General features: G+C 38.4%; 1 protein-coding gene across 9 annotated transcripts in view; it reads right to left on the bottom strand.

The window, feature by feature from the left end:
* Positions 1 to 12,407, bottom strand: part of KIDINS220 (kinase D interacting substrate 220) — a 129,256-nt gene extending 116,849 nt beyond the window's left edge. For all 9 annotated transcript variants that reach the window (XM_060187026.1, XM_016187766.2, XM_060187023.1 and 6 more), the window contains exons 1-2: positions 12,261 to 12,407; positions 295 to 393 (exon numbers count right to left, since the gene is read on the bottom strand). In XM_060187026.1, the coding sequence (XP_060043009.1) occupies positions 295 to 393; positions 12,261 to 12,368 (207 nt within the window). In that variant the 5' untranslated portion in view covers positions 12,369 to 12,407. The remainder of the gene's footprint in view (positions 1 to 294; positions 394 to 12,260) is intronic.
* Positions 12,408 to 14,355: the final 1,948 nt, after the last annotated feature.

Here is a 14,355-nt window from a genome sequence, read left to right as displayed (position 1 = left end):
ATTTGTAGCCTATCATTTGGAATCACTTCTTATAAAAACAAGAAAACAGTGGTCCGGGAGGTGGTGCAGTAGATAAAGCATTGGACTCTGAAGAATGAGGTCTTAAGTTCAGTCCCTGGCAGCACATGTACCAGAGTGATGATGTCTGGTTCTTTCTCTCTCTCCTATCCCTCTCATTAATAAATAAATAAATAAATAAATATATAAATAAATAAAATAAATTTTAAAAAAAAGAAAACAGCAAGGCTGAGGAAATGAAAAAGAAAGAAATGAGTAAATTATTTCTATATATACCAGATCCTCAAGGTTGCAATTGGCTCCATTCTTAATTAATTCTTTCACTATTTCCAGATTGCCTTGTTCAGCAGCTATCATCAGTGGAGTCTGGCCACACTAGAGAATGGAGGAAACAAGGAGAACTTGTCAAGATGTTGTATTTTCACTGAAACACCGCATTTACAATTTCATGTTAGTGTATTAAGCATTGCTTACAGTGTTCAGTTTAAAAGTATTTGAATTCCTGTGTATTCAGTTTACTATTATTATAAAAGTCAAACAGAAAGTGGAATATTTTTTTAAGAAAACATTATTAATCCTTTTCAGTCCTATAATGTCATTCAAAATAAGGAAACAAAAATTACTAGAACCTGAAAAAAGAAGAAACAATTACAATTTATATAAAAGTCTCATGATATCTAGATTGATCACATTTTCAAACACCACAGGTAAAAATGTGATATAGACTGTGGCTTCAGATATATATATATAATGAATAAGGCAATAAAGTAAAACAGTAAATAATAAATACTACAGATACTGTATGTAATATGTAATATATATTTTTATTTGGTTTTTTTTTTGTTTGTTTTTACCAGAACACTGTTCAGTTCTGGCTTATGCTGGTACAGGGGATTGAACCTGGGATGTTGGAGCCTCAGGCATGAGAGTCTGTTTGCATAACCATTACGTTATCTACCCTCCGCCCAATATGTAATATTTTAAACCTGTACTTAGGACCTTAATTCATGGGCAGGGTGGTGGCATACCCAGTTGAACACACATGTTACCATGCACAAGGACCCAGGTTCAAGGCCCCAGTCTCTACCTGCAGAGGAGAGGGGATGTTTTGTAAGTGGTAAAGCAGTGCTGTAGGTGTCTTCCTTTCTGTCTCCCTCTCAATATCCCCCTTCCCTCTTAATTTATCTGTTTCTACCCAACAAATAAATCAATAAATTTTTAAAGTACTCAGGGCCTTAATTCAGTAAAGTCTCTTATATCAGAGTTCCCCAGCCTATGTGCCTAGAATGAGCCCCGACAAGGAGAGGGAGGCTAACTCAGCCCTAAAACAGCCACATAGTTGGATCTGGGGACAGGTCCCCTTTAGCAACAGGCCTCATCTACTACAACTGCCATTCATATATGGTCATTTTCCTGTTACCATGACAGAAAACAAGTTAGAAGCCCTGGGTTACAGCTGAGCACACACATTACCATGGCCAACAATCCAGGTTCAAGCTCTCACTCCCAATCTATAGGGCAGTGAAGTGGGTCTGTAAATTATCTGTCTCTCTCCCTCTCTCTATCACCCTCCCTCCCCTTTCAAATTTTCTCTGCACTATAAAAATGGTCACCAGGAAACAACAGTTAAAGGAGGCAACCATCACCAAGACGGCCCTGAAAGAGGTTCTAAAAGACCTCTTATAAACAAGAACGTCATTATAATACTTGCAATATATCAGAGCAAACAAAAAAAATTTTTTTGAACAATGGAACTACAATACATTAAATCCATAATATCAATAAACATCAATGGCTTAAACTCACCCATCTAAAGGCACAGGGTGGGGGGATGGATCAGAAAACATAACCCAACCATATGCTGCTTGCAAGAATCCCATCTGTCACAACAAGATAAACACAGACTTAAAAGTGAAGGGATGGAAAACTATCATACAGGCTAACGGACCACAAAAAAGGGCAGGAACAGCCATTCTCATCTCAGACACGATAGATTTTAAATTAAATAAAGTAATAAAAGATAGGCAAAGACATTACATAATGATTAGAGGATCAATCAGCCAAGAAGACTTAACAGTTATTAACATCTATGCACCCAATGAGGGACCATCTAAATACATTAAGCACCTACTGAAAGAATTTCAAAAATACATCAATAGTAATACAATAATAGTGGAAAACTTCAATACCCCACTCTCACACTTAGACAGATCAACAAAGCAGAGAACCAATAAAGACACAAGAGAACTGAATGAAGAGATTGACAGACTAGACCTCTTGGACATTTTCAGAGTCCTTCACCCCAAAAAAACTGGAATACACCTTCTATTCAAATCCACATAACACATACTCAAGGATAGACCACATGTTAGGCTACAAAGACAGCATCAATAAATTCAAGAGCACTGAAATCATCCCAAGTATCTTCTCAGACCACAGTGGAGTAAAACTAACATTTAACAACAAACAGAAAATTATTAAAAGTCACAGAATTTGGAAACTAAACAACATACTCCTTAAGAACCACTGGGTCAGAGACTCACTCAAGCAGGAAATTCAAATGTTCCTGGAAACAAATGAAAACGAAGACACAACCTATCAAAATATTTGGGACACAGCTAAAGCAGTACTGAGAGGGAAACTTATAGCCATACAATCACATATTAAACACCAAGAAGAAGCTCAAATGAACGACCTTACTGCACACCTCAAGGACTTAGAGGAAGAGGAACAAAGGAACCCTAAAGCAACCAGAAGGACAGAAATCACTAAAGTTAGAGCAGAAATAAACAGCATCGAAAATAAATGAACCATACAAAAGATCAATGAAGCCAAATGTTGGTTCTTTGAAAGATTAAACAAAATTGACAAACCCCTAGACAGACTCACCAAACAAAAAAGAGAGAAGACTCAAATTAATAGAATTGTAAACAATGGAGAAGATATCACAACTGACACCACAGAAATCCAGAAAATCCTGCGAAACTTCTATAAAGAACTATATGCCACCAAGCTAGAGAATCTGGAGGAAATGGAACAATTCCTAGAAGCATATGCCCCTCCAAAACTGAACCACAAAGAACTACAAAATCTAAATGCACCAATCACAGACAAAGAAATTGAAACCGTTAAGAATCTCCACAACAACAAAAGTCCTGGACCAGATGGCTTCACCAACAAATTCTACAAAACTTTCAGGAAACAGTTAGTACCCATACATCTTAAGCTTTTCCATAAGACTGAAGAAACAGGAATACTCCCTTCCACTTTCTATGAAGCCAACATCACCCTGATACCAAAAGCTGGTAGGGACAGAACAAAAAAGGAAAACTACAGACCAATATCGCTGATGAACATAGATGCCAAAATATTAAACAAGATCTTGGCCAACCGGATACAGCAACATATCAAAAAGATTGTTCATCATGACCAAGTAGGATTCATCCCAGGAATGCAAGGATGGTTCAATATCCGTAAGTCATTATCATTCACCACATCAATAAAAGCAAAGCAAAAAACCACATGATTATCTCAATAGATGCAGAGAAAGCCTTTGACAAAATCCAACACCCATTCATGCTCAAAACTCTACAAAAAATGGGAATAGATGAGAAATTTCTCAAGATAGTGGAGTCTATATATAGCAAACCTACAGCCAACGTCATACTCAATGGACAGAAGCTGAAAGCATTCCCCCTCAGATCGGGGACTAGACAGGGCTTTCCACTGTCACTGTTACTCTTCAACATAGTATTGGAAGTTCTTGCCATAGCAATCAGGCAAGAGAAAGAAATCAAAGGAATACAGATTGGAAGGGAAGAAGTCAAGCTCTCACTATTTGCAGATGATATGATAGTATACATAGAAAAACCTAAAGAATCCAGCAGAAAACTACTGGAAGTTATTAGGCAATATAGCAAGGTATCAGGCTACAAAATCACTGTACAAAAATCAGTGGCATTTCTTTATGCAAACACTAAATCTGAAGAAGAAGACATCCAGAAATCACTCCCATTTACTGTCTCAGTAAAATCAATCAAATACCTAGGAATAAAGTTGACCAAAGAAGTGAAAGACTTGTATGCTGAAAATTATGAGTCGCTACTCAAGGAAATAGAAACTGATACTAAGAAATGGAAAGATATCCCATGCTCATGGATTGGAGGAATAAATATCATCAAAATGAATATTCTCCCCAGAGCCATATACAAATTTAATGCAATACCCATCAAAGTTCCACCAAGCTTCTTTAAGAGAATAGAACAAAAACTACAATCATTTATCTGGAACCTGAAAACACCTAGAATTGCCAAAACCATCTTGAGGAAAAGAAACAGAAATGGAGGCATCACACTCCCAGACCTTAAACTATATTATAAAGCCATCATCATCAAAACAGCATGGTACTGGAACAAAAATAGGCACACAGACCACTGAACAGAACTGAAAGCCCAGAAATAAATCCCCACACCTATGGACATCTAATCTTTGATAAGGGGCCCAAAGCACTAAATGGAAAAAGGAGGCTCTCTTCAATAAATGGGTGCTGGGAAAACTGGGTTGTAACATGCAGAAGAATGAAATTGAACCACTTTATCTCACCAGAAACAAAAATAAACTCCAAATGGATCAAAGACCTGGATGTCAAACCAGAAACAATCAAATACTTAGAGGAAAACACTGGTAAAACACTTTCCCACCTACACCTCAAGGACATCTTTGATGAATCAAACCCAATTGCAAGGAAGACTAAAGCAGAAACAAACCAATGGGACTACATCAAATTGAAAAGCTTCTGCACAGCCAAAGAAACTATTAAACAAACAGAGAGACCCCTCACAGAATGGGAGAAGATCTTCACATGCCAGACATCAGACAAGAAACTAATCACCAAAATATATAAAGAGCTCAGCAAACTTAGCACCAAAAAAGCAAATGACCCCATCCAAAAATGGGCAGAGGATATGAACAAAACATTCACTACAGAGGAGATTCAAAAGGCTAACAAACATATGAAAAACTGCTCTAGGTCACTGATTGTCAGAGAAATGCAAATTAAGACAACACTAAGATACCACCTCACTCCTGTAAGAATGGCATACATCAAAAAGGACAGCAGCAACAAATGCTGGAGAGGATGTGGGGACAGAGGAACCCTTTTACATTGCTGGTGGGAATGTAAATTGGTACAGCCTCTGTGGAGAGCAGTCTGAAAAACTCTCAGAAGGCTAGACATGGACCTTCCAATATGATCCAGTAATTCCTCTCCTGGGATTATACCCCAAGGATTCTATAACTCCCAACCAAAAAGAAGTGTGTACTCCTATGTTCATAGCAGCACAATTCATAATAGCTAAAACCTGGAAGCAACCCAGGTGCCCAACAACAGATGAGTGGCTGAGAAAGCTGTGGTATATATACACAATGGAATACTATGCAGCTATCAAGAACAATGAACCCACCTTCTCTGACCCATCTTGGACAGAGCTAGAAGGAATTATGTTAAGTGAGCTAAGTCAGAAAGATAAAGATGAGTATGGGATGATCCCACTCAACAACAGAAGTTGAGGAAGAAGATCTGAAAGGGAAACTAAAAGCAGGACCTGACCAAATTGTAAGTAGGGAACCAAAGTAAAAACCCTGTGGTGAGGGGTAGACATGCAGCTTCCTGGGCCAGTGGGGGGTGGGAGTGGGTAGGAGGGATGGGTCACAGTCGTTTGGTGGTGGGAATGGTGTTTATGTACACTCCTAGCAAAATGTAGACATATAAATCACTAGTTAATTAATATGAAAGGGGGAAAATCAATTGTATGTCTCAAAGTTTTTCAAAACACAAACTGAATCTTTTTAATATATAGGCTGTGTATTTGATATGCGGACTCTCTCAAAAGCCTAGACCAAGTAGATCAGAAGCATCCAATAGCACAGCTATATACAAGATACTGGGTACTGTACAGCAAACCATAACAAAAGGACTTTTCAAAGTTAACCCAATTACCAAATAATGTGATGATAACATTAACTATCAATTGTCTTTTTGAACCCTAAGACAGCAAGAACCTCACATCTCCACTATAGAGCCCCTACTTCCCCCAGTCCTGGAACCCTTGGATATGGCCCACTTTCCCGTATGCCTCTCCCAATCCATATCAAATAATATTGCATCGGCCGATCACAACCTAACCAACGCAACGATTGCCACCTCAACATGCTTCACTTCAGACTGTGTCCAGAGACTTCACGTGTGGAATGACAACCCTTCAGCTTCATTACTCGGGTGAGACCTTTCCTTTCATAGTATTCTCTAATTTCATCTCAGGTGGTTCACTTTCTAACAAAGTCCCAAAACCTAGATATACACCAGTTTCTGTGAGAGAGAACACATGTTCACATGTATCTATAAACTACTGCAAAATATATACCTGAAAGCAGAAGTACACTAGAGTTTGCAGTGAATACCTCCCTAACACTTCCTCTCCACTATTCCAACCTTTGGGTCCATGATTGCTCAACCATTTGTTTGGCTTTGTATGTTAACTCTCTTTTCAGTCACCAGGTTCCAGATGCCATCAGGATGCTGGCCAGGCTTCCCTAGACTGAAGACCCCACCAATGTGTCCTGGAGCTCAGCTTCCCCAGAGACCCACCCTACTAGGGAAAGAGAGAGGCAGACTGGGAGTATGGATCAACCAGTCAACGCCCATGTTCAGCGGGGAAGTAATTACAGAAGCCAGACCTTCTACCTTCTGCAACCCACAATGACCCTGGGTCCATGCTCCCAGAGGGATAGAGAATGGGAAAGCTATCAGGGGAGGGGGTGGGATATGGAGATTGGGTGGTGGGAATTGTGTGGAGTTGTACCCCTCCTGCCCTATGGTTTTGTTAATTAATCCTTTCTTAAATAAAAAACAAAAAAAATGGTCACCAGGAGCAGTGGATTTGTCGTAGGCAAGGAGTCCCAATGATAGCCCCCTATTTATTTATTAAGTAAATAAATAATCACTGTGTTAATCCAGTGTTGCCACTAGTGGTGCTAAGAGGTAATAAAGTATAAGAGAAAAATTATACTAAAAATTAAGTTCAATTAGACAGATATTTCTCTTTAATTTCCTATTTACTATGTGTAGCTCAGTACTGAGGAAAATAGCCAGGATTTTTTAAATGTTAATTTGACATCATTCCCCTGCTTAAAGCCCTCAGTGGTTTTACTTTACTCACATGTTTAGGAACCAAAATCCTCACTGTGACTTAGAAAACTCTGGATGATGGAGAGACACCAGCAAGCCCACACTGAGACCTAGTCTGTGCTATGCCCTCTGTTCAAGCTTTTGCCCAGCTCTGCATCCTCAGATAACTGAGTGCCTCACTCAACTGCCATCCACCTTTCAGCTCTTTGGGAACCCTTACTAGCCCCCCTCTAGTTTTCCTTTATTATCCTAATCTATGTTTGCAACTACCCTTTTACTTATGTGCTTATTTTCTGTTTCCCTTAAAAGGCTTTCAACTCCATGAAGGTGGGAAACATACCCATTTTTGTTTGTTTAAAACTTTCCCCAGTGTGAGGAACAGTAACTGCCACAAACTACTCAAATATATGACGAATAGAAGAATGAGCAGTCTAAAAGAATTTTAGAATCTTGGGGCTGGGGTGGGTAGATAGCATAATGGTTATGCAAAGAGACTCTCATTCCTGAGGCTTCGAAGTCCCAGGTTCAATCCCCTGTACCACCATAAGCCAGATCTGAGCAGTGCTCTGGTATTTCTCTCTGTGTCTTTCTCTCAAAAATAAATAAATAAAATACTTAAAAAAAAAAAAAAAAAGAATCTTGGGACTGGCCAGTAGAGCACCAGGTTGAATGCACACATTATAATGCACAAGGACCTAGGTTCAAGCCCCTAGTCCCCACCTGCAAAGGAGAAGCTTCACTGAAGAAACACAAGTGTGTTTCTTTCTATCTCCCTTTCTGCTCTCAATTTCTCTGTTATATCAAATTAATTAATTAAAAATAAACATTTCATCCTAAAAATATTTTTTAATTTGATAGTGGCAGTACACAAACAGGCATATAATTATAATAATGGAGGGGACAGAAGATCTATCAGAATAATGCAAATAAAGAGTTAAACATGAAAACTGATTTAAACAGAGCACTAAGTAAACTGCCTTAAGTACAGACATTCTTTTATAATGATGGGTACTAAATTACATGTGGTATTCAGGTAGCTTTCAAGCAAGATCATTAAAGAATGAGGCACTATGCATAAATAGGTTTTCCAGGTAGAAAACTTTATCCTTTAAACTCTAACTGTGATTATGACTTTTATGATAGCAATGTTTCTAAAATGCAGTGCACACATTACTACTTGTTGAACAGATTACCTGATTATGTTTATGATTCAGAGTCATAACTGTAGACATGAAATATTACAGCATGTGTGCCTCTGTTATGAAGTTCTACCCTTTGAAGTACTTTCTACAGCATCTTTCTCCTTTCTAATTAACTCAAAAAGTGAAATATCAAAGTCATTGCTATAATATATAAACTAAAACCAACGGACTCAAGAGTCCATGATCCTCAAGGTACATGTTTATAAGAAGCAACTAAAGGTGACCACCATTCAGGCCAAACCAATTAATCACAAGTGACCCTGCTGGCACACATTTGAATCAACCACTCACAAACAAAAGTAAAGAGGGGTTATCGAGAGGAAAACCTATAAAAACCCGAAGGTCTCCAGACACTGATGGAGAGCCTCTCTTCCCCTGGCCTATATACTCTCAGCCCTTCTAGGCTTTGCTTCTCCTATTAAGGTGACCCCCTCCCACACACACATTTTTTTTTTCTTCCTGCTTCTTTCCAGCCAATCTTTGCTTGCTTTACTGACAAAAGTTTGTGTCTTAAAATTCTCTTCTGAATAAGAATTACCAGTTTTTCTGAGACCACTCCCCAGCAACACTAGGATAACAGCCATATTTCAAACAGTTCACAAAGGTGCTTCTAGTGTATGAGAGAAAAAAAATAATGCAGATGTATATAAATGCCTATAGCACAAATTGAAGAGACAATGTAAACTTCATTTATATGAAACAAGCCAGCAACTGAGGAAATAGCTTAACTAGTAGAGCATGGGCCTTGTGTGCCTGAAAGTCTGGGTTTGATCCCCCGAGCAGCATTTGCTGGGATGGTGCTCTGATTTTTTTTTTTTCCTCTTTATCTCTCTGTGGGAAAGGGAGGGAGGGAGGAAGTAAGGAGGGAAAGAAAGAAAGAAAGGAAGAAAGGAAGAAAGAAAGAAAGAAAGAGAAAAGAAAGAATCAAGCAAAATTAAAGATACCAGTGCATTGGGGAGAAGTGACCAGTGGTTTGTTTCCCCAACATTTAATCTCAACACATAATCTCAACAAAAATTGAGAGGGAATGATTTTTAAACTTTATTCAGGAAAACTGAGACCATTTACATGCTAGACTGAGAGGGAGAGGGGGAAGTGAGAGAGATGGAAGAAGGGAGGGAGGGAGGGAGAGAAAGGGAGACAGAGAAGGAGAGGGAGAGCAAGTGAAGCCCCTCAGAGGTCTTAATCACATGCTTGCCTAGTCAGAGAGCGAAGCCACGCCCACAGGCCTAGTTTCTAACACCAAGCCCCACTTTCACCTTTCCAAGTCACACCTGTCACCACTTCCATTTTCTGGGCAGCAGTTTCCTTCCTCCAGGCTCACAGGTGTTCTCTCCAGGTACTTACTGTCCCTTAACATTAGTAGGCTTGTCTTTCTTTCTTTTTTTTTTAATATTTATTTACTTTCCCTTTTGTTGCCCTTGTTATTTTTTATTGTTGTAGCTATAGTTATTGATGTCGTCGTTGTTAGATAGGAGAGAGAGAAATGGAGAGAGGAGGGCAAGACAGAGAGGAGAGAAACAGACACCTGCAGACCTGCTTCATTGCCAGTGAAGTGACCTCGGGGGCTCGAACCGGGATCCTTAACCCACTGTGCTACCGCCGGACTCTGGGCTTATCTTTCTTTTATAGAAACTATTATCCACAGCAAGGATTTTGCTGGGGGATGGTAGTGTTCAAGCTAAACGAAAACACGGTTCAGCCTCACTTACAGCTGGAATCAATCCTATGACACTGCTCTGGCTCAGCCTCCCAGAAAGCTCTGTAATTAAACTAACTCAGCTGATCTGATACACTTTTTGTAGTTCCACAATCTGAAAAAATAAATGATTCTCAGGATAGGTTTCCATTAAATTTTATTAGTTCCCCAAAGATCCAAGAATAGCTGCATTACAATTAAGCATACCTTACTGAGACTGGGTCCCAGGTAGCTCACCTGGTAGAACGCATATTTTACCATGCATGAGGACCCAGGTTCAAGCCCCCAGCCTCCCACCAGCAGGGGGGAAGCCTCATGAGTAGTGGAGCCCATGAAGCTCCATGAAGCAGTACTGCAAGTATCTCTCTGTTTCTCCAACCCTCTCTTCCTCTCTCTATGTCTCTTTGTCGCTCACCATTATCAAAAAGAACGAAGTAAGGGGAAATGTCCACCAGCAACAGTGAAGCCGCAGGGATAACCCTGGGGGAAAAGCAAAGCCTTATTTACTCTACTGATTCTTGCTTAAACAGTTTTGTAACTACAGTTATGAAGGTACAAAGTAACTTAGAAGAAATCAAAAAAAACTTTACTTTTCCACTTCACAATGAATCACTAGATAGGAATAATTTCCAACCTCACTATTATTCCCTTTATCAAGAAGAACTGAGAGTAACTTTTTGTTTTTTTAATGTAAAATGAAAACTCATTATTTTACAAAGAGCTGTGATCACTGAGAAGTCAGAAGTTAAGACTTACTGGTAGTTTACAAATAAGTTAAGAAAACAGTAAGAAAATTAGCTTTTACTTATTGTAGGCATCCTATGCTAAGCACAGGAGTCAATTTCCCCACAATATTTTATCTTGTTTTATTGGTACAATATTTAAGAGACCTTTTCAAAACTGACAACCAATGGACACTGATAATGCAATAAATACTCGACTTTCAGAGGCAAGAAGAAAAACCAAACAACTTTCTATAATTCTATAAAAATTAAACTTTAGCAGAAATTGTAGAAGCAAAGTGCTAAAGAAAAAAAAAAGCCCTAGAAGTTTTTTTAGGGAGTCAGGCGGTAGCGCAGCGGGTTAAGCGCAGGTGGCGCAAAGCACAAGGACCGGCTTAAGGATCCCGGTTTGTGCCCTTTGCTTCCACCTGCAGGGAAGTCGCTTTACAAGCATTGAAGCAGGTCTTCAGGTGTCTTTCTCTCCCCCTCTCTGTCTTCCCCTCATCTCTCGATTTCTCTCTGTCCTATCCAACAACAATGACATCAATAGCAATAATAAATACAACAATAAAACAAGGGCAACAAAAGGGAATGAGTAAATATTTTAAAAAAGTATTTTTAGGCAACCTTCACAATGAGCAATACAAAGTTTTTTCAAGTTATTATTTTAAAACTTCAACTTAAATTGATATAATATTAACAGTTAAATATAAACATTAATATCGCTTTAATGCTACCTGCAAGTGTCTCTCCCTTTTTGTCTCCTTTATTTCTGCAGGTGCTGCAGGTTTGTCTCTTTCTCTTGTATTTCCCCACCTCTCTGTCTTTATCCAATAAGTAAATCAATACAATAAGTTAATAATTATATTAAAAGTAAATAAGAGAGGAGAAGAAATGGCACAGCAGGCAGAGCACGGAACTTGCATGTCTGAGGTCCTGCAATACATATACATATATGTATGAGGTCTGGCATCCTCTGTGCCAGAGTATTACCCTGGTTCTGGTCTTTTTCTCTCTCATTAATAAAAAAGCCAATTCATGTGAAAACTTTACACTCCTAAAAATGTTACAGCTGAGCAGGATATCTGTTTATCTCTAGGAAGATTGAGTCAAAAGCTTTCTGAAGCTTCCTAGGAAAACTCTAGATTTCAGTAATCAAGCTTCATGAATACTGATTATTCCGTCCTGGGAAAACAGTCAACCATAAATCTAAATTCAATATTTAATCATTTTATACTTTCAAATGCATTAGAAAATAGGATTTTGAAGTACTTTTAACAATAATAAGAAGTATTTTCTCAGAAGACTATTACCATGGCTAGAACTACATTTTTTTAAAAGTTTACTTTTATCTTTAACACAGTGTATATTTTACATAATGTATTATATTATACATAATAGGAAAGAATTTAATTTTAAAAACTTGGTCTTACCTCATTTCTCTCATCTACATCTTTGCATTTTTCAAGAAGTGCTTTCAGAGCAGGAATGTTTTCTTCTTCTACATAATTTATTACACTCTGTGATATCAGAACTGACATTTTTGCAGAAAACCGCAGATATCTTTATTCCAGTACCTGTTAAAAGTGACTAAAGACACATAATTCATTATTAGAAAAAAAAAACACCCACATTATGCTAACTATATTATCATCATTCTTAAGCTTAAATTTGTATTTCACTGGCAGGAGTGAAGACAGTCTCATAACTCAGCTTCAAAAACCCCTCCCTCCTTTAGAAAATTCACACTCATCTCAGTATGAGTTCACCTGAACCCAAAATCCCCGATTCATTCTTCCCTATCCTCACCCCCCAAATAAAGTGTCTTGCTGCTCCTCCTGCAGGTTTCTCCATTTAAGCAAATAGCAACTCCAACTCTTTCTCCCAAGGCCAAAATCTTAGAATGCTCTATGATTTATCCAATTCTCTTACACTCTACATTCAGTCTACTAGCCAATCCTTTGGCTTATTGAGATCTCACAATTACTCACCACCTCCATCACTAGCACCTGATTAACATTACGAGGAGCTTCTACCTAACTCCCAATTGCCTTCATACTTTCATTTTGCCATCTCCATTATCTCTCATCCACCACAAGGTAAGGACAGTGATGTTATGAGAACATAATTAAGACCACAGATTCATAAACTGTAACATACATCAGAATCACTTAAGGGGTCAAGTGATAGATCACTGGTTAAGGCGCATGTCTTCTCCTTATATATCTGAATGGAAATGTGGCCTGGCAAAATGAAATCACACATGTGCAAGGATCCAGCTCTGAAAAAGAAACAAAAACCTTTTGCTATTAAGAGAATGAAATTTCTTGGAATAGTAACTTCTTTTCTCGATGACACCTTCTTAAATAGGAATGTGTGTAGCTGGTATATGTCTGTCCTGCTCATTGTATTTTTTTTTTTTTTAACCAGAGCACTGATCAGGTCTGGTTTATGGTGGTGCAAGGGAAAGAAACTGGGACTTCGGAGCCTCAGGTAAGACAGTCTGTTTGCATAACTATTATGCTATCTACTCCCCCCCCCCCCATTGTATTTTATAGCACATAATTTGTTTCCTAAACTTTGCTGTTTTATCCGGGCTGGCTTCACGGGGTGGGGGGGGGGGGTAACAGAAACGACCAGAGACACGCGGCTGGGCCAGGACGCTGTATTTCTTTATTCATGAACAACTATTCATAAACTAACCCAAACTAATCACCAAACAGAACTCTCCTGCATCCTTCTCACATGGTGGCGCCAAGAAGTCTTGAACTCTGTCGGGGTTCTTTGGGGCGGGGACAAGCGGGCCACAAAACTAGCAGGACTAAACCAATTTTCCTGGCAGGGGGAGAGCTAGACCAAACCAATGTAAAGCATACAACAAACTTCACAGATGGATAGGAAATGTGCCCCAAGGAAGACCTATATCCAACCTCATTATATGCAATTTAGGTGATGAGATTCAAAACTTTTAGCTGGTTAGATGGAAATGAGACTTTGGACTCTTGAAGCAATGCTGTAATGAATTGCAATCTTGGGAGGGGTATTGGCATGGGGTGAGTATGTTTTATTTTTTTATATTTATTTATTTTTTCTTTTGTTGTCCTTGTTGGGGGTGAATATGTTTTATATGTGAAACAGAAATCAGTTTGTCAGGATTAGAAAGCAAACATAATTGTTCGTATCATTCCTTTTCTACAATATAATAGAAAAGAAAAGCTACACCGACAGAAAAGAGATCAGAGGCTGTCAGAGTCTGTGGTAACAGGATGAGGGAACTCCGGTGAGATGTCAGAGAACCTGGGGAATCATGAACTATTTTATAATATACTGTTGTGGTAGGTGTACAATTATAAAATAAACATGCTATATTTAAAAATCTTTGAAAAATGGTATTTGATCAGGTAACTTCACTTCTAGGAGTCAATTTGAAAAGGACAAGAAACATAAAGAGTTTAAATAAACAAAATTTTATTTATAAAAAAAGTAGAGATAGGGATATATATATATATATATATATATATATATAGA

The sequence above is a fragment of the Erinaceus europaeus genome, chromosome 3 (assembly GCF_950295315.1).
Source record: "Erinaceus europaeus chromosome 3, mEriEur2.1, whole genome shotgun sequence".
Classification (NCBI taxonomy): Eukaryota; Metazoa; Chordata; class Mammalia; order Eulipotyphla; family Erinaceidae; genus Erinaceus; species Erinaceus europaeus.
The sequence above is the reverse complement of the archived record's forward strand: the minus strand, read 5'-3'. Positions and strand labels throughout refer to the sequence as shown.